Source organism: Dysidea avara, chromosome 5 (assembly GCF_963678975.1).
Source record: "Dysidea avara chromosome 5, odDysAvar1.4, whole genome shotgun sequence".
Lineage (NCBI taxonomy): Eukaryota > Metazoa > Porifera > Demospongiae > Dictyoceratida > Dysideidae > Dysidea > Dysidea avara.
Window position 1 is genome coordinate 1,193,362 of NC_089276.1, and position 23,883 is coordinate 1,217,244.

Consider the following 23,883-nt stretch of genomic DNA (forward strand, 5'->3'; position numbering starts at 1 on the left):
TTGAATCTTGCATTCACTAGGTGTTTGATTTGATTGTGGGTTTGTATAGTATACGAGATAAATTTACGGACTAGCAGCGCAATGAACATAAAGAAGATCCAGGTGGCTATTATCATCGCTTTGTTGATTGTTATTGGACACAACTTGTACAGAAATGAAAATTGCACGTGGACAGATCGTACTGCTCGTCTGATAAATAATCATCGCCTGGCCACTAAGCGATTTTTAAAGGCAGTGCGTGGAGACGACTCAGCCGATACTACACCAAAGGAGTACCGGGCGATTAACCCTCTGTTAAGAGATGGGAAGATTGTGAACAGAAAGCAGTATATAAAACTATTAGATGGAATGTCAGACGAGCAGGTAGATGATGTAGTTAGTAAGTTCAATGTTAAAGGTACAGAGTTTTTGAGCAATGAAGCAAAGAAAGACTTTCTGTGGTGCGACCCTGAATTAGTGAGGGATTTCATTCAGCCTGTACGGAGTATGGAACACCCTTGTACAGAGGTAGGGTTTAAAAAGGATACAGGCAAAAGAGTGGCATTAGCTAGCTTCCCTGGTTCAGGCAGTACTTGGAGTAGAACTTTACTGGAAGATGCCACGGGTGTGTTCACTGGAGCAATTTACTGTGACAAGAAACTTAAAGGTGATGGATTTGTTGGTGAATACATTACAACTGGTAACGTCATAGCTATTAAGTCTCATCAGCATATTGTGAACCTTACCAATCCTGATCGTAAACATGCCACCACTTTTGATGCAGCTATTTTTATCATCAGAAGTGTCTTTGATGCTGTATTGTCAGAAAGGAAACGTTCTATCAGCAATAATCATACTGGAGGAGAGATAAAGGAAGAAGACTATGGTATGTGTCAGATGGGTCTATGGTGTGTAACAAATCCAAGAGTCCGTCATAGTATGGGGCCACATTTCATTATTTCATGGTCCAATAAACTAACTTTTTGTTTTGTAGATTGAAACCTCTGGCTTAAAGAACTCTCTGGATTAAGGACACAATAACATAACAAGGGCAAATATTTTGGTCCCAGAGGGCCTGACTTCATACATTTTTACCTCTGAAAGAGGAAAACCTCTAATAACGAGTGGGTCCCAAAGTGTATGTTATAAAAAATTCCAATATATAAACTTCTGTTAGCTTTAAATTGAGGTGAAATATCACTCTCTCTTCGTACTAATGAAAATATTTGTATGGAAGTATTTTACTTTATGCATTTTAAAAATAATAATTATATTGCTCAATGCTTTTGATGATGTCATCCATGAAATGTCTAATCTGGCCTATGTCCTGATACATCTATACAACTTTTGTCATTGTAAGAAACTGCTTCCAATTTGTTCCAGTTATAACTGGTCGACAGTTTGATGTGAATCAGCATGCAAAGCAGGGGATGAATTCATACTACACAGCCAATATTGAAATATATTCTTCCATTGCCAAATTCACGTAACTTTAGTCACGCCAAACCTTCGTTGTTGTACAGCCTTGGTCTTGCTTATGATTGCTCCGTACTATGCTTCCAACAATGTTCTAGTTAAGACTTCACACAGTCTCAGTAGGGGTGTCTCTGACTAGTGTAACTAATTGTACATCAGCTAATAATATTATGCAATTAGCATACCAAGTTGTGTAGTGTTTGTTTATTGTATGTCAATGCAAGCCCATGTACAGACAGTGGTGCAGTGGTGCTTCCAGCCACATAAGGAAATAAATGCCCCTCAAATATAGATCCCGCAGTATTATAGACCCTGAGATAGTCTTGCACTGTTAGTGGCCTGTTATTCCTTCCTCACTGTTGTGGTTTCTTCAAACATTAAGTTTAATACCATATCTGAGGACACCATGATAGTGTTACACGAGTCAATGCATGGTGCTTCGGATTATCCACCTTGACTTTTTCTATTAATCACTAAAGATGAAAGTGTCGATGATTGTATTCTACAATTTGAATTTGATTAAATGCTATGTGTCACTCTGAACTATCCATAAATACTTACTCTCAAATCTGGGACCTACAGGTTAGAGGTTAAAGACCGGGTCAATACTTTTGTGAAATAAAAGTCCTGGCTATTGTACTATATGAGGAAGTAGAGTATTTCAGTCTTTCTTGTTCCAAAACTTGACGTACACTTGGAATCCAGACACTTAGTTACGGTCCCAAAGCATCCCTTAGTAGACCTAGAAAATCACATAGGCACGAGACACTTAGTTAAGGTCCAAGTATCCACTATGGAGAGGTTCCACAGTGATGTACTGTTATGTTTGTTACAGTTAATAATCCTGACTGGAATAAATATGCGATCAGCAGTGGGTATCGCTACCAGCACACAGCAGAAAGATGGCTGCAACATCTTCGCATACCAGCAATGGTGGTACGCTATGAGGACTTGTTGAAGGATGTACGTACACAGTTACGACGGATGCTTGACTTCCTTGACTTCCCTTACACTGAAGAGAGACTGGATTGTGTAGCAAGCCATCAAGTGCAAAAGTTTCACAGAAAACATGATCACGATTTTGATCCTTTCACCAAAAAGCAACGAAAAACTCTTCTGTCCGTCATGAAATCACTAGAACCATTGTTGAATAGGTACAACACTACTTATAAGGACATTTATGATTTTTCAAAGTAAATACAGTCATAGTTTTATAATTTCCTGTTATACAATCTGTAATTCATGTAAATACTGCAATTTTTTTAGAAATCTTGTGCTCAACTTGAAATTAATTAATTTATAAAAAGGTTATTACGGAAGTGTTTTCTGTACTTTATTATGTTTCGCGAGATGAAACGAGTTATTGTGACGCTTTGTTTAGGACTTTTATTCATCATTGCCTTCTTCGTTCTGCACTTGGAAGTAAACGACGGCGAGGCGCTAGTTGTTGAAGGCGAACGCTTCAGTTTTCGCAACCCTTTGCTCAACAGCGCTGACAGTGTGGGCAAGAAAGTGTATAGCAAGTTAATATGGACATTGCCTGGTAGCAAGATTGACTCATTAGTAGAACAGTTCAATGTAAAAGGCACGGAGTATTTGTCCCTGGATACCAAACGAAACTTCTTGTGGTGTGATTCAGAGATGCGTACTCACCAGCCACTGAAGATGTTTGAACGCTCCTGTGTTGATGTGGGGTTTAAAGAAGACACTGGTAAAAAGGTGGCTCTAGCTAGCTTCCCTGGCTCTGGCAGTACCTGGTGTAGGACACTATTGGAGCAAGCCACTGGTGTCTTTACTGGAGCAATATATTGTGACCGGTCCCTGAAAGCAGAGGGATTTGTTGGGGAATATATTACTACAAGAAATGTGATTGCCATTAAGACACATTCACCAAGAGTAACTAAGATCAAATACGATGCAGCAATATTTGTAGTGAGACATGTAGCTGATGCCATCAAATCAGAAATCAATCGTAAATCTTCACACAGGAACCATACTGGAACTGTGGATGAGTCCGAATATGGTAAGTTGAATGAAAGCTTCAAAGCAGTTTTTTGGTGTCAATTGCCGATGGCTATAATGGATAATCGTAATGACACACCTACCTGTACTATGGTTTGTCTGAATAACAAAATCTAACAATAGTTACCGGGTTAACCAAAATTGACAGTTTCAGTTGAAGCATTTTATACTAGTGTGTGTTCTATTAGAGTAATAACGGAGCTAAGTCAATATGCTTCATTAATCTGAACAAATTGACTTATCAGTTTTGTTTACAACAAATTGTTTGCATATAACCAATTTGACTTAACAATAGAAGTTAACATGTAACACAACCTGTGTTGATACCTATTGTGCATGGCAATTGAATGTGTGCCTTGTTGAATGCTTTAGGCCACTCCAACTTGATTTCCTGTTTCCCGTCCTAGCCAAACAAACTTTGCCAAGTGAAGAACACAGCTACGCATGTTTTATAAATGTCTATTACACAGCTACAAGGTGTTAACTACTATTTCAGCTGCACCTGCAGCAACTGTGGCCATTCAAATCAACATGAAGATCGCTCAACATGGAGAAATAATCCTTGACTGTATCCTTGTCATTAATTTGTTATTATAGTTGAACTAAGAACAGTTTTCTGTAGCAATTACCATGAATAGTCAGCACACCCTCCTTCGCCATGCGTTCCCTCATGTCTACTTAAGAATCTGGACTAAAGCAATCACATGATACTTAGAATACGTCCGTTTATGGAATATTCTAGTTTGACATAAAAGATAATGCGGGAGTTTGACGGGAAACAGGAAATCAAGATGGAGTGGCCTTACACTTTTAATATGCACTGAAGTTCTAAAAATCTGTGTAAACGCATGAAAATCCACTGCAATGAGGGTTGGAAGTCTTTAGTTGTATTAGGGACCTACTTGACATGGTCACTAAATGAGGTGTCCTAATTGAAGTCATTGACTGAGGTTTACTATTTTACAGGTGCTAGTGGACTACTGGATGACAAGTTCCTTATAAAGTTTAGTGACAGGTACCTCAAAACAGTAGCAATATGGCTTGATGGACACATTCCAGTGATTGTGGTACGCTATGAGGATTTGTTGAAGGATACTCGGACACAGTTGCGACGGATGCTAGATTTCCTTGAGTTCCCCTACACTGAGGAACGACTAGATTGCGTTATGAACCATCAAGTACAGACGTTCCACAGGAAACATGCTCATGATTTTGACCCCTTCTCTCCTGCACTACATCGGAAATTTTTGCAAGTGACACGACAGGCAGAACCTTTGTTAAACAAATATAATGTCAGTTATAAAGAATTTCTAACTTAGTAACTCTTTACTTGGTAACCAGTTTTGTTACTTTTGTTACTTTTGTTGTACAGAATTTCCAGTCACAAATTTATTTTCTCTGCTTAAACATTAGTGGTCTTATTATTAGTGAGGTCGTGAACTACACCTTAGCTGTGTTTGGGACCTACTTGACATGGTCACTATAATGAGGTGGTTAGCTCAGGTGGTCTTATTAATGAGGTCACCAAGTGTATCTTAGAAACAGAACAATAGGTACTGTAGTCAACTCCACTGATTTTCATGAACCAGACTAGGGCAGATCAACCTCTTAAGAAGAGTGACTAAAGATCAACTCTTTGTACATTAAAATTAATTATCTAACAGAGCAGTCTAGAGTGTAACTGAATAATGGATCTAACAGGCCCACTGTTTTAGGAACTACTTGATATGATATATTTGAAGTGTTTCCATTGTCAGTGTTTGATAACGTGAACAGGTAAGAGGACCACAAGGTGAACTACCAGCACATATTGTTGCTTGTGTTAAGCAAAAAAACAATTACGTACAACCTTCTTTAGTTATAGTCGATGACAGAAAATTTGGCTTTTATTGATTTTAGTACAACTAATTGTAGCTGACCTGCCTGTGTATATCAACCTCTTACATGGACACCTACATAATCCCAATGGCGGATCCAGGATGGGGCATTTGGGCAAATGCCCCCCCTCACCTGTGCATGGAGGAGCCAGACATGCTTCTAATTAAAATACTGAATTTTATGTCAGGCCAAGATCAATTTAGCTACAAAATTCATGAAAATATGCACATTTTACTAGCATTTATTACAAATTCACCTGAAACCAAAGTCAAACTGACCGTGAAACTGTTCCCCAGCACTTTCGTGCGTACTAAGCGCCTCTAACAATAATTATCGTGTTGCTGTTATATAAGACATTCAGAGCCATTAGACAGCTTTTAAGACATTACAACCGTCTTGCATATGCCAAAGTGGCAAAATCAACAGTGAGACACTAAAGAGGTGATTATTTCCTGCTTTAAAAATGCAGCAATTAACAAGAGAATCTGGCTCTCCCCAACCACCTACGTTTGTGTCCCTCCCCTTGCCAGCTTCTGGATCCGCCCCTGAATCCAGACACGTAGTTAAGGTCCCAAAGTACACAAACTGACCTGGAAAATCAGGACACTATTGGTCAGTATTAAGGCACCTGTAGTCCTGTACACCTCCGCCATCCCTTGTTCTACATGAATGTGTTGTTTTTTATGTCAATGTTCATTAAATGGATAACATCATACTGTACAAACATGCATTATAAAAACCAAGAGGAGCATTCGTATTACATACAGTTAACCTTCTGGAATAAAGGTCAATCCTGCAAATAACGCATATCCTAATGCAATCCCTAACACTAGTAGTAACCTGTGACTGAAGTATTGTGGCTCTAGGTTGGTCAGTTCATATCCGATCACCTCCACAAAGGCAATGTACAAGAATGTTCCAGTGGCCAAGCTCAATAGAATAGCATTGAGTAGTGTGATAGTGGGTGATTGACTGTTACAGACTGCTAGTACTGTACCTACTGCTCCACCGATTGGACTGGCTGCACAGAAAATGACAGTTAGTAGTAAGCTGGTCTTGTAGGGCACTTGGACTGTGATGAAATTTATCCCGAGAGAGAAGGCCAGTATTGTCTTGTGAACTATTATGGCTGCAAACACCTGAAATACCTAAGGGAGAAGAATGGGTACCTTAGTGTGTATACACTACACACACTTCATACATTGTTCATCTTCTCCTCCAATCCAAACGCTAGCCCTTCAAACACAGAATGAACTGAGAGAGCAAGTGCCACAGTAAACGCATGAAGTGTACTTCTCTCCATGACAACCTCTACACTGGTGCTCTTGTCTGCAGAGTATGTCAACAATTGAGCCTTCTCAGAGAATTGTACCTTCTCATGTTGTTCAGCCGCTTCCTCAACCACTACATAACCAGGCATTGACTGATGACGTTCAAACGATCTCTGGTGATCATTCTCCGACAGTGTGGGTGATAATGATCTCTCTCCACCGTTAAGAGTGCCGGCTACTATGTTCAAGTCAGGGGCAGTCTTGGTGCGACGGACCGGGTGTCTCCGTAAGCGTGTCGCAGCCAGTGAAACTGAGAATATTCCTGAAGCTGTAACACCTGAGAGAGAAACAGGATAAACTACATAGTGTACCATATAACAGATATGTACAAATTGAATGCCAGGGTCTATGTTACAGGTGTCTTTAAAGCATATGATTTTATTGTAACAACAGGAAAAACAAATGCCTTACAGTTACACAACATATTGTGTGTAATGAACTAGTATTATATAGCAGAGCAGCATAGCACATAAAATTGTGATTTTGTGAGAAAAGCGTCAAACTTGGCTTATACTTTGTACTGCCAATGACCATTGCAGAGTTGATATTTAATGCCATTTTTGCATTGAAAATTCATCATTCTTGCTTTGATCTCTCTGAGGCATTACTATAAAACAACGTTGAAGAAACAACTTGGTTTTTATGTGAAGTCATTTCATTCAATAGTTAAGATCATTTATATCAGCCATAAAATTCTATAAGTTACCTGCTCATTGGTAATCTACACCCCAAGGGCAGATAAATTCAAAGGATTCTGTACCAATTAGTTTGAAATGAACACCTATTGACTTCAAAATGTTCATATAAAAACCTTCTTTTTTTTCGGAAGGTCGAATCTGTGATGTTTACACTATATCAAAAAAATGTAATATGGAAAATTTCATGCTTTACTCACAAACACCACAACTTTAGCACCGTGCTGCTCTACTATAACCCTTGTTGTGAATTGTTATAGCTAAAACCAAAAATACCAAGATTCGTGTGGGCATGAATTCATCACATAGTAGGGACCACAAAAGTTTGGACATGGCCCATGAAAAAAACATCACCTAAAAACCAGCCTCACTTTTCCCTGACGATGATGAAGCAGTATTGCTTAGGTAAAACTAAGCCCAAAAAACAAGCCTTCAGATCAACCTGAAACACAAATTGCTAAGAAAATTTTTTTACCAAAAAGTTATTAAATACTGATTGACTGAGTAGCTGACTGATGCCTTCAGACAAGTATAACTTGATAACGGCTAAGGCTACGGGCTTGATTTTTTCACTGTTTGACATCGCTTCAGCCAGACACGTGTCTTTTGGCATACCGCAGTACATACAATACATTCTTCATGAACTTATCAGTGTCCTCCTTTGTGTCCCATTCATCCTTGCTGACAGCAAAAGGTGTCGATTTGGCGGTAGCATGTGATTTGTAACGGAAATCGTCTGTATTTTTCATAGTGGCTACTTTGATTGTAGAGGTGCTTTTTGAACAGTTCTTGATTCACAATGCTGTGTAACGGGTTGAACATAGCTGACAATGAAGCATAATGGATACTTCACTTTAATTGGCAGCTGGGGTATGTGGCACCATTTCTTTCTTTTGATGAGGTATGTGTGGATTCACCAGTCATAATAAAAAGTTAACAAACAAGTACACACAAAAAAATTAGACAGAGTAGGCAGTGTTGGGAGTAACGCGTTACTTATGTTACGTAATATTATTACTTTTGTGGTAAAAAAGTAATATAACGAAATACGCTATGAAAACAGGTAATATAATTCACATACAAATGTGACCCGGTCTGCGAAAAGGGCTCTTATAGCCTTTCCAATTGCATATATATGGTAACCCATAACTTGACTGGTGAATATGGTAAAAGCCTACAATTTGGTCACTCAACAACCCTTACCTGGCAGTAGCTGTGGGTGTAATTACATGATGATAGCTTTAGTAGATTAGGAGTTATGATTAGCCAAACATGGATAATTGGAAAGGCTATTATAAGAGCCCTTTTCGCAGACCGGGTCACAAATGTAATGCGTTACCTATGTAATATAGTTATTGTAACGAGTCTAATACCGTATAACGAGAATGATTCGCGGAAGAAAACATTCACGAATTTCGCGATTTTAGGTGCATTCGCGAATGTTTTCTTGCAAAATTTTCCTACAATTAAAAAATTTTTTTTCATGGATCAGTTGATGTAGCATTCATGTAACAAGTGCATAAGCGGGTAGTTACTCGCCTTGCTACTCGCTAAACTGTTATATATGCGTAACGGTATAGCCAGTGACCGTGGCGTACGATTTGAACAGAGATGCAAACTTCAGTGACAGCGGAAAAATCAGTGCTACTAAATGGGGCAAGTATAATTGCAGCCCAGCGATCCACTGTGCCGGAAATGGCGTGTCTTACCCTCGGCCGCCCCAAGGCTATAGGCGTGCCTATCGTCCGCACTCATTGTCGTGAATGCCTACTTCTCCAGCGAAATAGCAATCATGCATGCATGGCTACTAGTATGCGTAGTACGCAACATGTCAGAGTCAGCCATATAGTCGAGCGTTCCCTAGCTATCCATAGAAAAAAAGATTAATTCATTGTGGACGCGTGCCCAATTATTAATTACTTTGTGCAATAAATCGCGAACGTTTTCTCGCGAATGAGGAAATAGTAGCTCGTTCGCAAATGTTTTCTTCCGCGAATCATTCCCGTTATACGGTATTACATAATATTATTACTACAAGTAATGAAGTTACTAATCTCGTTAGTTATCTTCTGAGTAACGCCTAGCCACAACGAAGTAACGAAGCCTACTGAATGAAGCTTATTCACCAGCTTCTTACTTATAACCAAGATTTGCACATTGTCCAACAACGCAATCATGTCACGTGATAAGGTGGTAGTTTCACACATGACAGCTTAAGGCTGTGGACACAAAGTAATATAATATGTAATATTATTATAGTTACTTTATTTTATGGGTAATATGTAACTGTAACTAAATAGTTCAGTAATATGTAATATGTAACTAGTTACTTTTACAAAGTAACTTGCCCAACACTGAGAGTAGGGACCATAGCACATCGATAAAAAGTACTGAAACAAGCTGTAGTAGTGCACGATATTAAATCACAGTAAAACAATAAGAAGTGTTATATCCCTACTGTGCAAGATACCATAATGGAAATGTGATTTAATATCGTGCACTACTCCAGCTTGGAGTTTTATCAATGTGCTATGGTCCCTACTCTATTTGAAAATTCAATTTTTTTTTGTGTACTTGTATAATGACTTAATGGTGGTGTGGGGGAGGATATTGTATCATCAATTAGCTCATTTCTAACATCTGTAATCAAACCAACAGGCCACTTAACTATCTACACCATTAGGATTTAGTCATATCGACAAGGCCTTTTAAATAGATTGGAAAAGTGGACCAAGTGATCGCATCATATTCAGTATAAACTAATCACCAGCTTACATGGATAAGCATTTTGCATTTAAGCATGCCTTGCTTGCAGCATTGGAACTGCCCACATATCTACTCACAAAACTATACACACTACAGCCAAACAACAAACTTTTGAAAAGTCTATACACTGCTTAATACTCCTATTAAATTCACAAAAATTGTGGTTTGTTCTTCTCAAAAATTTCTTTCCATACACCCACCATCTTATGTACAAAAGGATTATTGTGCTGTATCAGCTGTGATGACTACACAGTAATTATATCTAATGGCACAATGGATTTCCTATGTGTAACTTTCAAACCTGCCCCAAAGACCATTAACTGATTTCTTCCATAACTAGTTGACCAGAGTTGTGTTTACAAATTCACATTAAATACCGAGGTTATTAAAATTGTGATTTATTTAACAGTAACAAATTCACGCTTCTCTTAGGAGTCATAACAACAGACACTGATAAATCCCAGGAGTTGTAACAAATCATGTACAGGTAACTTTGTGCGGCAATCAATTCAAGATATACTACATCACTGCCCACATAGGACAAACAAGTAGTCCACTAAATTCTTATATTCCATAACATTTTAATCCAAATTGACAGCTCAGGTCACTGTCACCTGTTTGATGTGGTCATTACAAAAACCATCAAATGTGTCATTTGTGTACAAACTGGCCCACCTGAGATTGGGAAACTTTAGCCAAACACTATAAGATCCAGTGTTGGAAGTAACGCATTACGTAATATTATTACTTTTGTGATGACTAAGTAATATAACGAAATATGCTATAAAAGCAGGTAATATAACTCAAGTTATTTTACTTACAAATGTGACGTGTTACCTAAGTAATATAGTTACTGTAACGAATCTAATATTACGAAGTTGCTAATCTCGTTAGTAATCCACTGAGTAACGCCTAGCCACAACGAAGTAATGAAGCCTACTTAATACTTAATGAAGCTTATTCACCAGCTTCTTACTTATAACCAAGATTTGCACATTGTCCAACAACGCAATCATGTCATGTGATAAGGTGGTAGTTTCACACGTGACAGCTTAAGGCCGTGGACACAAAGTAATATAATATGTAATATTATTATAGTTACTTTTTTAATGGGTAATAATATGTAACTGTAACTAAATAATTCAGTTGCAAGTAATATGTAATTAGTTACTTTAAAAAGTAACTTGCCCAACACTGATAAGATCTAAAATGATACCATTGTATTGTACCTCCTAACACACGAAGCTCATCTTGTATGGCCAGACACTACACGTCTGTCTGGACCTACTTACCGGGCAGTCCACTTCGTATGTTAGTCTCACATCTACAAGATGGTGATGTCGGTACTGAGGTCTCCTCCTCCTTGTTTGGTTTAGGCCTCACACACGACATCACAATGTTCTCAATAGTCAACACTAAGATGAACCCCATGCAGACCAGGAATTGGGCAAACGGGTAATCCACGTGTTTATTCAACAGCTGCTCAAAAGCATCATCCATTTTCTCCGTTACTTCAGGTAAGAGGTGAAGGAAGCCTGTGATTGGGAGATATCTAGTATATACATCATCATGGGTAGCATGTTATTACCTGTAGCGACGAATATTCCACCACCGAAACAATTTAATACTGACAAGATGAATTTTCTACGGGCTGGATCGCCGTTCTTTACACGTGGTATCCGTAGCACACATATAGGTAACAACACAAACACCGTACTAAGAACAACCATCACTAATAGCAATACAGACTTCGTTACTGTTACTAAAGACATCTTGATTTCTTTGTATACTGAAAAGGAAGCTCCACTTTGAGGAAGCACTGCTGTACATGTGGCTAGAGACTAGAGTTACAAATTAGCGCATGGGCTTATATTTTGATAGCCTACGCGTAATGTGCGGTATTTTCAGTTGCCTCTATTGCGAGGTGTGCGATAAAAAGTTACGAGATGCTGTCAAAGTACGTTTCACTGACAACTATAGAATACACTTGTGCATGTGGGCGTTTTATTAGGAAAGCGCTAGTACTTGTATTATCCGGAGAGGTCCGGACAGTATGCGGAGTCATACAACGAAGCACGGTGACGTCACTTTGGATCTCGTAGGCTCAGTACTAAATATGAGACCTCCACTGACCCCTCAGCCAATCAGTAATGATAAAGGTGATTTGTTGCTATGGAATGGAGAGCTGTTTGGAGGACTGCAGGTACACAATAATTATTGTAGTTACTTTCGTTCTATTAGAGTGTTTTGTTAGAATGAACTTGCTGGGAATGACACTAAACTAGTTCTTGACAAGTTATCAACATCTACTAGTCATTCTGATATTCTAAGTTGTTTGGCTCTCATCCATGGACCATGGGCTTTAGTCTATTGGCAGGTTAGGATTTTTGTGAACATAACTATTGTCTATTTTCTGTGGTGAAGTCATGTATGTGTGTGTCAGGGGTGTATCTAGCCCAATAATGATACCCGGGCAAGCCCATTACCTGTACAGCTAGTCCAGTGAACAGCCTGTGGGGGTTAATTCATCTAATTGTTGTTTTCAAGTGCATGGCATGGGTAGACACAGTTAATATATGCATATAGAATAGCTCATCAGTCTACTATAGTTACAATGCATGTATCTATTGTGGGACCGCAGCATCACATGTCACACAACTCACACATAAGGATGCTTAACTGATAATGAACAACACTACTGAAGGCGGTATTAAGAATTCCAAGAATCAATACGGTATTGATGAAATAATTGAAGTTATTCAATAATTTTTGCAATTGGCATTTGTGATTATGTACATCTAATGGACATTAAACTGAAGCAAGGAAGTATGTAAAAACTAGGATATCAACATCACAGAGTTGTGTTCAACTAGAGCATACACTTATACTAATAGAACGTTCACCTAATGGCGAAATACTCTAATAGAGTAGTCACTTGTACTGTTTGGATAATCGAGATTCAGGTACTACTATTGCAAACTTTCTTTTCAAGATTTTGTAGCTACAACTGCTTCAGTGAATCAATTCTCACATGGTGTATATTATAATTCCCTAGTCTATGATTCTTAGCACTTAATATATAATCCAAGAAACTTCAGTACCTTAAGATGTGTATTCATGAGTTGTCATTCTGTAGCAATCCAGAGGGGAGCTGTGGTTTGGTAGAGATGTGTTTGGTCGACGAAGTCTTTTATGGCACCTTCCAGCTGACAAAAAGGATTGCTTTGCTCTCTCATCAGCTGCACAACATGATAAGTCATTACCTGAAGTTAGTCAACTACTGTTAGTCGTCTCACTATAGACTATATAATTTATTATTTCCTCCATTTTCAGTTACTGTCTAAGAGCTGTGTAGGGCCTGAATAGAGAAGAGAAGTCTGTTTAGTCCGACATTGTTTAAATAGAACTTCAATTTTAGATGATCTGTAATGTGTAGAGATGTATTATTTTGGGAAAGAAACCCTGTGTAGTGTATGTTCTATAAGAGAACTTGTCAAAAGTTGCTATGGCTAATCCATTTGTGTATACAGTGAACCTGTTTGTGCTGGTCACATTTGAGTTATCATTTGTGACCGGATTTGCAAAAAGGGGTCTCCAATTCCATGACCATAACATACCTGTACTTTCTACAAAATGTTGCATACCTGGCTACCTCTCTAATAAAACACTCATTTGATTTGTAGCTGTTAAGTGTTGTAAAGTCCTTATTAGTGAGGTGTCCTGATTTAAATGTGTGTACACTAATACAAATGGGACCATGGACAAGTGTCCTGATTATCAAGGTGTCCTGATTAGTGAGGTGTCCTGATTTCAGGGGTCTAAATGTGTGTACACTAATACAAATGGGATGATGTACAATAGTCAAGATGTCTGGTTGTTTCCTCTAGGGTTTCTGGACAGAGGTACCAGCATATGGGTTGTTCTGTTTGACAGTATCAAATTTATCTGTGGACAATGGTGAATCTATTGTATTTGTTTGACATACATATACACAACACTTTAAGCAAAGCCTTCGAATATTGCTTACACCATCAAACTAGTGATGTGGCTATACCAGAACTATGTTTTGAACTATGGGCTGTGCATGCATATCCTTCTGGGGACCCACATATTTATACACACAGACACATAGCAGTTACACACCACCTAGTCACGTTCATAACAGTTTATGTTGATAGGCATTTACTGTTTTGCTGTAGCTTCCATCACGTTCTACCCCTGGATACAAGCCGGTAGGCTATTATTCCAGTAGTATATTGGTCTGGTGATCTCCCCCTCAGGCACAATGTATCAGGATGATGTGGACCACATGATCAAGCAGTGTAGTGGTCGAACTTGTCTCAAAATGACACTCACACAAAATCATCATCTTTGTGTTTTCTTCTCTCCAATGAATAAGACATTACCCTTAACTAATGATTCTGGTATTGCACAATCTTCTGATGCAGCCTCCAGTGATGTAGTTTGTAAGCCAGCTAATGGGCATGGCTCAAATGCAGCTAAATTATTGGATGTACTTCAGGAAGCTGTCATGAAGAGAGTCACGTTAATTCCACAAGATACTGTGTGCCTTCAGTCAGGACTGGATCATCCCAAGCTAAGTCACAGTGTAGCGTACAACCAAGCAGCTGTGCATAGCAACGCTAAGATAGCCATTTTGTTTAGTGGAGGTGTGGACTCCATGGTATTGGCTGCTCTAGCTGACAGGTAAGCAATGCTGTCATTCCATTGGTTGTTTCATTGCTGGGTGGGGTTAGATGCCTTCACCCCACTGAACCAATAGACCTCATCAATGTAGCCTTTGAGCAGAAGAAGATGAATGATAGGTATATAAGATTTAAGGGGAGTACCCACGGGGAAACCTTCTTTTAAGTTTCACATATGTGGTACACTGTGTAGCCTAAATATTTTGAGGGAGAAAAATTTTGAGGTTTTGGGGGTTAACAACAAAAATTTTATTCTTGAAATATTAAACATCATGTGATGGTCCCTGAGGTGTCCAGTGGAATATGCTGAATATTATAGTCTAACAAATTGACTGGTGAAACTAAGAGTGCCACCAATTATTAGTGTCCTAATTATCAAGGTGTCCTCACTTTCCAGGTCAGTTTATGTACTAAGGGATATTTTGGTACCTTAACTAAGTGTATGGATTATGTAGGTGTCCTCATATTCAATCCTGATTAGCAGGTTCCACTGTACAGTATGGTTACCTTAGATTTGCTACCATCCTCCCTGGGTACTCCCCCTGCTGGCTGGTCATTGTTTAATGTGTTGTTTGTGACAGCACTGACTGTTTTAATGTACCTGATCGGATTACTGCTATAGCTTCACTATCAGAACTTAACCCTAACAGAACATGGAACCTCATTTTGGTATGTGATTGTGTATGGTTGGTTTTTGTAAGACCATTAGTGAGTTGTGTACACCTAAATCTTTACCTTAACCATGAGTGGTATATATAGGTGGAAAATACTGTAGACCTTGTTATCACCTGAGCTCCCAGGTGCATGTATGAAGTCAATGAAGTGAACATGTAGAAGTTGTATGGGTTCACTTATGAGACCAAAAGTTATTGCCTTGGGTTGGCCTTAGTTAGTAATGAGGTCATGAAGTTCATCTGAGCCATAGGACCTAGCTGTTAGAGTAGTGGCCTTATTGTGAGGTTTCCATAGCAACATGTTCACTACTAGAATAATCTAGAGCTTCACAATGTTTGGTGGTCATGTATCAGAGTTGAGGGATCGTATTGTAGTGACTTTGTTGTTTTATGCTTTAGGTCAATGTTAGCACTGAGGAGCTGTCTATGCAGAGGTTTGTCCTGAATACATGTTATGTGTGCAGAGGTCACTTGTAACACTAAATAGTTTCTTTCTTTTACTTTGTAATACAAGTTACAGAATTCAGATATTCTATTCCAGTACTGAGATATGGTGTGGTGTAGTTTGTACTCACATGACCTGTTTACATGTGCCTGGTCACACACATGTACAGTCCCAGATGTTGCACACCTGGTCACTATATTACACTATTAAAGAGTGTGATGCGCCAAAGGGTACAATTACTGCAATTACAAGCAGATCTTATTAATTACACAAGACTACATTCATTGATCTGTTGCCAATCTGTTGAACCAATCATGTGCTGGGATGGGGAATTCCAAATTTTAGGGAAAATTTGTTATAGTCCGTTCTAATCATTGGTGGTATACATCACATGTACACAAAGAATGAAACTGATGTACTATGGCAGGCGCAGAGAACAGTACTCCAAAGTAGGGGAAGGGGGGGAGTCGTGTGAAGTGATTGTCAGTTACAAAATATTTTACTGTACATTGATGTGCAAAGCATGCTTATACTGGGGGGGGGGGGGGGGGGGGGGGGGGGGGGGTTGGAGGAATGCCCCCACTTGAAATTTTAGTGCTTTAAGATTGAATCTGGGAACATTTCAGTGGGTAAACATGTACTTAAATAACTAATTTTTAGCAATGACTATTGATATTGTACAAGTACAGTAGATACAGTACATCAGACATTTCATGTAGTTGGTTTATGTATAGATACATCCGTTAATGGAGCATCCATTGTAGAACCAACTTATAAATTATGTTAATCTTGAAGGACACCTAATCCTTTATGATATATGACGCCTAGGTTATTTTGTGCCTCAGCCACCCCCCGTTCAGCCAGCGGTCGCCATTCTCTCAAGGCGGTAGCATAATCGCCTCTGTCATAAGCCTCCCGCCCCTTATAAAAATCAGCGGCCCATACGCTCCCAATTCCCATCATCACAGCCATCACCAAGACAGCAAAAATCATTCTTTTGTACATAACATGTTCCTATGCTAAAGTGTTAAATCTACCCCCACCCTAACCCTATCGATCACAAAACACAACCCCTCATTTCACAAAAAGCACCAGGCAGGGTAGGCGCATCCATCCCCCGAAAACTTCTCGTGTCAACAATCTTTATATCTCGTTTCAATATATCTCGCCGCCCGCCTCTGTGCTTCATCAACTTCCTCGGCAGTCATCTTTTTAGCTACCAAATCCCGAGTTTCATGCGCTTTATTATGACCATTCGCTGATGCCAGATTTAGCCAGACATAAGCAGAAACATAATCCTGCACAACGCCATCCCCATTATGATACATCACGCCCAGATTAAATTGTGCGTTTGCAACTCCCTGCTCTGCGGCTTTTTGATACCAGTAAGCGGCTTGTTTATAGTCCCGCGCAACGCCATGCCCCTCATCATACATCCAGCCCAGATTATGTTGTGCGTTTACATATCCCTGTTCTGCGGCTTTTCGATACCAATGAACAGCTTGTTTATAGTCTTGAGCAACGCCATGCCCATTTTTATACATCCAGCCCAGATTATATTGTGCCTTTGCATATTCCTGTTCTGCGGCTTTTTGAAACCACAGCACGGCTTGTTTATAGTCCCGCGCAACGCCTAGCCCCTCACCATACATCCAGCCCAGATTATGTTGTGCCTTTGCATAGTCCTGTTCAGCAGCTTTTTGATACCAGTAAGCGGCTTGTTTATAGTCTTGCGCAACGCCTCGCCCCTCATCATACATCCAGCCCAGAATAAATTGTGCGTCTGCAAGTCCCTGTTCAGCGGCTTTTTGATACCACTGTACCGCTTGTTTATAGTCCTGTGCAACACCATGCCCTTCATAATACATCGTGCCCAGATTAGATTGAGCCCCTGCATAGCCTTGTTCAGCGGCTTTTCGATACCAGTGAAGAGCTTGTTTGTAGTCCTGCGTAACGCCCTGCCCATTATCATACATACCACCCAGAATAAATTGTGCGTCTGCAAGTCCCTGTTCAGCGGCTTTTTGATACCAGTACACCGCTTGTTTGTAGTCTTGTGCAACGCCATGCCCTTTATGATGATACATACCACCCAGAATAAATTGTGCCGTTGCACCTCCTTCTTCTGCGGCTTTTTCTACTGTCTTACGTAGTTTGTGCAAGGGGCGTGTTCTCACATAAAGCAGTATCGATCTGCCTACAAAATATACCCCGACCAGCACCAACAGAGTTATAATTATGTCCATGATAAGCCTCCACCAGATTTCAGATTAAGCCATAGATGATCTTTTTCGATAGCCTCAAAGCCAGTCTCAAAATCAGAAGCCCACACGCCCCCAATCCCCACCACCACCACCACGAGCAACCCGGCAAGCATCATTCTTTTGTACATAATCATGTTCCTATTCTAAAGCATTAAATCCACCCCAGCATAACCCTATCGATCACAAAACACAACCCCTAAATTCATGCAATTACGGAGCAGGGCAGAGCAGGACGGGACAGGGCAGGGCAAGCATGCGCCCCATGCCGAGCCTCATTTTACCTAAGCCCCATGCCCTCTTGCCTCAACAATCTTCATACCTCGTCTCAACACATCTCGCCGCCCGCCTCTGCGCCTCAGCAATCTCCTCATCGGTCAGCAATACGGCATGGAGAAGCGGTCATGCCGCCTCCCTCAAAATCAGCATTCTTCGTATTCTGTTTTCGTGCATCGTGCCGCTCGTTTTTTTGCTTGTTCGATTTGTCCTGCCCTCAGTAATTCCTGCACTTCGCGCAATTTTTTCATAGCATTATCATATCCGTTTTGTGCGGCGATTTCGAACCACATGTAAGCCGTTTCGGTATCGCGTGCGCTTCCTAATCCGTCCAGATTCATGATGCCGAGTTCGAATTGTGCTTCGCCTATGCCTTGTTTAGCGGCTTCATTATACCATTTTATGGCGAGTTCATAGTTCTGTATTACATCCCACCCGTTGCGGTATATTTTGGCGAGGTTGATTTGTGCGTCTGCTAGCCCTTGTGTAGCGGCTTTTTTGTACCATTTTCGTGCATTTTTATAGTCTTGTGTTACGCCTAGTCCTTTTTCGTACATTTCGCCAATTTTGAATTCTGCTTCTCTTGCGCCTTGTTTAGCGGCTTTTTTGTACCATTTTAGGGCTTTTTTATAATCGACAGCTACGCCTTGTCCTCTGGCGTGCATATTGCCGAGATTTACCTGTGCTTGTGGGAGTCCTTGTTTAGATGCTTTGAGGAACCATCTCATGGCGTGTAGATAGTCTTGTTGAATGCCTTGTCCGAGTGCGTACATTGTTCCGAGGTTAGATTGTGCGCGCGGATGTCCTTTTATGGCGGCTTTTTCGTACCATTTGAAGGCGATTTCATAATTTTGTTCGCCATTTAGTCCTAGTGCATAGATCAGTCCGACATTAAATTGGGCGTCTCGGTTTCCGGTTTCGGCTAATGGTCTCCATGCATTGAGTGCCGTATTATAGTCGCCCTCATTAGCCGCCTCGATACCTCGTTCGAGTTCGTTTGCATTTGCGTTATTTTTCATTATTATTATATTTGCCGTGAGTGCTATGGTTATCATAGCGGTGAGGAGTAGTTTTTTACACATATCGGGGTTTCCTTTTATGGTTTCGATTATTTATCATTCATTGTATCATGATATTTTTCATTTGTCGACTATTTAGATTTATGTTGAGTGTAGTATTTTTGGTATTTCATATATTGAGCCGTCTCTCCTCCCTCCCATCCCCCGCCCGATGGTTATTCATACTCTTTTGCCAGATTGTGGTTTTATCTTCCCGGGCATTTCGCTGAAGGAGTAATTTAGAAAATTGTGAACATCCTGTTCTGACCAGTTTTTGCTAGATTTTACAAATCGTTTTTCGCTATTATTCTTGAAGGTATAGGCTCTATATTTCGGTACAATTAATTTTTTAGGAGTGTTTAACTCTGGTGATTCACCCTCCTTAAAGATAATGGTATTTAGCTGTTTTTGTGTTAGTTTCTTTACTCGGAGCAGTTCCGCAGAGGTTAAATCTGCGCCTTCAAATTTTGCACCATTCAGGTTTGTCAAATCGAAATATGCATTATTCAGATTTGCACGCGAGAAAGATACACTCTTTAAAATAGTCTTAGAAAAATGTATTTTAGTTAGATTGGCACTCACGAAATGTGCCTCACTCAGATCTGTATCTTCAAACTGGATTCCATTAAATTCAGTCTCGCTAAAGTCCAGCCCTCTCAGATCGAGATTTATAAATGACATTTTACTAGATTTCATACCGAGTTTTTTTGCGTACTTAAAAATGGTTTTCACGCATAATTCGATATCGCCTCGTTCTTCATAGGGTTTTGGCTTTTTAGGCATAGTCTCTTTTCTTTTATTTCGTTTAATTTTTGCTTTTGTATTCAGATAACGGTGGAGGATATCGACAATCAGTTTGACTTCATCTTCATTTGCTGATTCGGCCAGATTATACAGCACTTCCACCCCTGCGGCTCGCAAAGCCGCATCTTGATTAGCCAGCAATTCCACTCCCCGCCCCAGCCTTTCATTAAAAAGATGTGTTTGTGCATTTTTTGTCCTTTTTGTACCAAGTATAAGCCCATAGATTCCGCCTGTTCCGCCCAAGATAAGCAGGGCTATTTTCACGATTTCGACATATTCGCTTAAGGACAGATATGCGCAAGCCAGCCAATATCCTCCAATTGCCGTAATGTCAAATCCAAAGGCGACCAGAACAAGCCATATTATAATGCTACCATTTCCGTATTTTTTCATCATGTTTTCACTCGCCTATTTTGTGTTAGTTGACAACATTCTGTTCAGACCACGGCTTGTCAGATTTGATAAACATTCTCATACCTTTTTGTAGAACATAAGCCCTATCTTCAGGCAAGTTTAAATCATCAGGGATATTTGTAGGTGGTTTGCTTTTCTCAAAAACGATTTGATTAAACTGCTTTTGCGTCAGATTTTTTATGTTGCGTAGATTCGTTCTCGATAAATCTGCCTTTATCAGAATCACCGCCTCTAAATCCGCTTTTGTTAGATTTGAATTTTGTAAGTGTGCCTTTTCCAGAGACACATTCTTTAAAATTGCCCCTGTTAGATCTGCACCTGATAAATCTGTTTTTTCCATATTTGCATGAGATAATTTTGCCCCTGCCAGATTCGTACCTGATAAATTTGCCAACGTTATATACGCATCGTGTAAGTTTGCTTCCGTCATATTTGCCGACGCTAAATTTGCTTTGATCAGATTCGTATCTTGTAAGTTTGCTCCTTTCAGATTTGCCTTCGTTAAATTTGCTCTTGCCATCTGTGCTCTCTGTAAGTTTATTTTTTCTAGATTCGCGTTGTGTAATTTCGTCCCGACTAAATATGTTCTAGATAGCCTTGTTAGACTGAAGTCGACATCAGCAAAATCGAGTCCCTCAAAAGCAAGTTCATCAAAGACTCTTTTTTCACGTTCTGTAGCGTATTTCAGGATCACCTTCACGCATAATTCGATATCAACACGTTCCCCTCTAGGCTTTTGCGTTTTGGGCATAATGTTTCCCGTTTCATCTTCTGTTATTGTACTAGCCCTTGTATTCAGGTATCGATAGAGGATATTGACGATCAGTTTGATTTCGCGCTCACTTGCTGATTCTGCTAGATTATCCAGCACTTCCACGCCTGCCGCGCGCAAAGCCGCGTCTTTATTATCCAGCAATTCTACCCCCCGCCCCAGCCTGTCATTAAAGAGTTGTGCTTGTGCGTTCTCCACTTGTTGGGAGAATTTTTCTTGTCGTTTTGTTGCTAACACAAGCCCATAGAGTCCCCCTAGCCCTACAAGCGCAAGGGTCAAGTTTCTAATGACTTCAATAGCTTGGTCTAGTGTCGTGCATTTGAGGGCAAGAAAGCCGATAGTTCCCACAATAAAAACAAGCGCAAGAGCGATCAAAATTTTTTCAATTAGCCCTATCTCAAGCCACCATTTTTTCACGTGCCTGCCCATAGGATTCAACATTCCCTATAATATGTCTCAAGACATCTATTCGCCCGCCTTCGCGCCTCAGCAATTTGTTTGGTAGTCATTTTTTCAGCCACTTGGTCCCGAACTTCCCGTGCTTTATCATGACCATTCGCTGATGCCAAATTAAACCAGACATGGGCAGAGGTATCATCCTGTACAACACCCTGACCTAGGGCATACATCACGCCCAGATTAGCCTGTGCTTGTGCAACTCCCTGTTTTGCGGCTTTTCGATACCAGTGAACGGCTCGTTTGTAGTTCTGCGCAACGCCATGCCCCTCATCATACATAAAGCCCAGATTAGCTTGTGCCTTTGCATCTCCCTGTTCTGCGGCTTTTGTGTACCATTGCACAGCTTGCTTATAGTCTTGAGTAACACCCCGCCCTTCATCATACATCCAGCCCAGATTATATTGTGCTGATGCATATCCTTGTTCTGCGGCTTTTTGAAACCACAGCACGGCTTGTTTGTAGTCCTGCGCAACGCCCTGCGCCCTATAATACATCAAGCCCAGATTATTTTGTGCAGATGCATCTCCCTGTTTTGCGGCTTTTTGATACCAGTGAACAGCTTGTTTGTAGTTTCGTATAACGCCCCGCCCATTATAATACATCACGCCCAAATTATATTGCGCGCGTGCATGTCCCTGGTCAGCCAAGGGTCGCCATTCTTTCAAGGCGATAGCATAATCGCCTCTTTCATGAGCCTCAAAACCCGTCTCAAAATCAGCAGCCCACACGCCCCCAATTCCCATCACCGCCATCACCAAGACAGCCAACATCATTCTTTTGTACATAACAAGCCTCATGCTAAAAGATAATTTATCCCCCACACCCTACCCCTAAAAATCTCAAAACACAAGCCCCCAAATTCACCCTCTTCCAAAATTCCCGCTGGTCACGATTTCCCAAAATTCCTGCCAGCTGGTCCCCCTCCCGCCCCACGAGAGAGCGCGCCACTCTTTCCATCTTTCTCAAAACCCCATCACCCTCATCGCTCCAAGCCCCGCGCCACCGCCTCCCGCCGCCCTCACAAAGCCTCGCCCCTCCCCCTCACAGCCAAGCCCCATCATTTAGCCGCGGCTTTCCTTTTAGGCACAGCTATGCCGTGCTTTTTAAAGATTTCGTCCCGTATCATCACGGCAAAAATCACCAATATACCCGCCAGATTGCCCCCATCCTCATAGGCAACATTTTCAATCATTTGCTTTTCTTCTGGGGTAACAATAGTCATAAATTTATCCATAGTAAAAAATTGTGTCGCTCTTTGTATATTAAAAGGCGATGGATCTTCATTCAATTCTACCTGCTCACAGTATTTTTGCACCATATTTTTCGCCCCCATTTTCCGAGCAATTTTCGCCCCCTTTTTCGTAAGCGTTAAAGGGCTTTCTGGATTGACATTATCAACATGTTGTTGTCCACTATTTTGAGCAAACCCCATTTCTATAAGCAGGCTTCGCACATTTTGCATGATCTGCCCCGGCAACGCATCCATGCGTCTCTCAATAGAGGCGAGTCGTTTATCAGTGGCTTCAAATCTTTTATCCACGCTATCGAATCTTTTATCGACGCCGTTGAATTGCTGATTCACGCCGTCGAATCTTTTATCTACGGCACCGAATTGTTTATCCACGCCGTCGAATCTTTTATCAACGCCCCGAATTGTTTATCGATAGCATCGAATCTTTCATTTTTGCGTCCTGACCATTGTCCTGCTTTCCAGACGAGGACAAAGATAGTCAGGAACAGCCCGATGATACCGATGATGGTGCCGGCTATTGTGGCGAGTTGTGCGAGGTCGTTTACATTCATCATTTTATTTCCATTCATTTTATGCTATTATGTTCCGTTCTCGTTAGATGATACCAGATTTTCG

At 40.5% G+C, this 23,883-nt stretch overlaps 5 protein-coding genes across 5 annotated transcripts in view; 3 read left to right on the forward strand and 2 right to left on the reverse strand.

Annotated features, from left to right (window-relative positions):
• The first annotated feature begins 62 nt into the window (after positions 1–62).
• The window catches only part of LOC136255469 (WSCD family member CG9164-like), a 109,022-nt gene continuing 85,201 nt past the window's right edge, over positions 63–23,883 (forward strand). The window contains exons 1-2 of the mRNA XM_066048249.1: positions 63–865; positions 2,291–2,708. Of these exons, the coding sequence (XP_065904321.1) occupies positions 82–865; positions 2,291–2,652 (1,146 nt within the window). The 5' untranslated portion in view covers positions 63–81 and the 3' untranslated portion in view covers positions 2,653–2,708. The remainder of the gene's footprint in view (positions 866–2,290; positions 2,709–23,883) is intronic.
• Positions 2,744–4,874, forward strand: LOC136255470 (WSCD family member AAEL009094-like). Its single transcript, XM_066048250.1, has 2 exons — positions 2,744–3,478; positions 4,444–4,874. The coding sequence occupies exons 1-2, from the start codon at positions 2,794–2,796 to the stop codon at positions 4,794–4,796; spliced, it is 1,038 nt and encodes a 345-aa protein (XP_065904322.1). The 5' UTR covers positions 2,744–2,793; the 3' UTR covers positions 4,797–4,874.
• On the reverse strand, positions 6,030–11,996 carry LOC136255604 (zinc transporter ZIP3-like). Its single transcript, XM_066048406.1, has 4 exons — positions 11,736–11,996; positions 11,440–11,682; positions 6,557–6,963; positions 6,030–6,503 (listed from the first exon to the last, which is right to left on the reverse strand). The coding sequence occupies exons 1-4, from the start codon at positions 11,917–11,919 to the stop codon at positions 6,123–6,125; spliced, it is 1,215 nt and encodes a 404-aa protein (XP_065904478.1). The 5' UTR covers positions 11,920–11,996; the 3' UTR covers positions 6,030–6,122.
• The window catches only part of LOC136255602 (asparagine synthetase domain-containing protein 1-like), a 17,011-nt gene continuing 5,116 nt past the window's right edge, over positions 11,989–23,883 (forward strand). Inside the window, exons 1-10 of the mRNA XM_066048403.1 lie at positions 11,989–12,104; positions 12,159–12,350; positions 12,402–12,524; positions 13,284–13,415; positions 14,035–14,104; positions 14,347–14,379; positions 14,428–14,854; positions 14,905–14,973; positions 15,435–15,522; positions 15,927–15,961. Coding sequence (XP_065904475.1) covers positions 12,009–12,104; positions 12,159–12,350; positions 12,402–12,524; positions 13,284–13,415; positions 14,035–14,104; positions 14,347–14,379; positions 14,428–14,854; positions 14,905–14,973; positions 15,435–15,522; positions 15,927–15,961 — 1,265 coding nt within the window. The 5' untranslated portion in view covers positions 11,989–12,008. The remainder of the gene's footprint in view (positions 12,105–12,158; positions 12,351–12,401; positions 12,525–13,283; positions 13,416–14,034; positions 14,105–14,346; positions 14,380–14,427; positions 14,855–14,904; positions 14,974–15,434; positions 15,523–15,926; positions 15,962–23,883) is intronic.
• Positions 17,106–22,768, reverse strand: LOC136256410 (secretory immunoglobulin A-binding protein EsiB-like). Its single transcript, XM_066049363.1, has 3 exons — positions 22,174–22,768; positions 21,629–21,817; positions 17,106–18,043 (listed from the first exon to the last, which is right to left on the reverse strand). The coding sequence occupies exons 1-3, from the start codon at positions 22,766–22,768 to the stop codon at positions 17,106–17,108; spliced, it is 1,722 nt and encodes a 573-aa protein (XP_065905435.1).

Bases quoted from the DNA above. Each gene is read 5' to 3' on its own strand.
- LOC136255470 (XM_066048250.1), top strand. From the start codon at position 2,794: ATGTTTCGCGAGATGAAACGAGTTATTGTGACGCTTTGTTTAGGACTT. The intron at 3,479-4,443 runs GTAAGTTGAATG...ACTATTTTACAG, and splicing joins TGTGGATGAGTCCGAATATG to GTGCTAGTGGACTACTGGAT.
- LOC136255604 (XM_066048406.1), bottom strand. From the start codon at position 11,919: ATGTCTTTAGTAACAGTAACGAAGTCTGTATTGCTATTAGTGATGGTT. The intron at 11,683-11,735 runs GTAATAACATGC...TCCCAATCACAG, and splicing joins TGGAATATTCGTCGCTACAG to GCTTCCTTCACCTCTTACCT. The intron at 6,964-11,439 runs GTAAGTAGGTCC...TTTCTCTCTCAG, and splicing joins CATACGAAGTGGACTGCCCG to GTGTTACAGCTTCAGGAATA.
- LOC136256410 (XM_066049363.1), bottom strand. From the start codon at position 22,768: ATGGCGGTGATGGGAATTGGGGGCGTGTGGGCTGCTGATTTTGAGACG. The intron at 21,818-22,173 runs GTCAGGGTGTTG...TTGCGCTTGTAG, and splicing joins GGGCGTGATGTATGCCCTAG to GGCTAGGGGGACTCTATGGG. The intron at 18,044-21,628 runs GTGAGCGCGAAA...ATCATCATAAAG, and splicing joins TAATCTAGCAGAATCAGCAA to GGCATGGCGTTGCACAAGAC.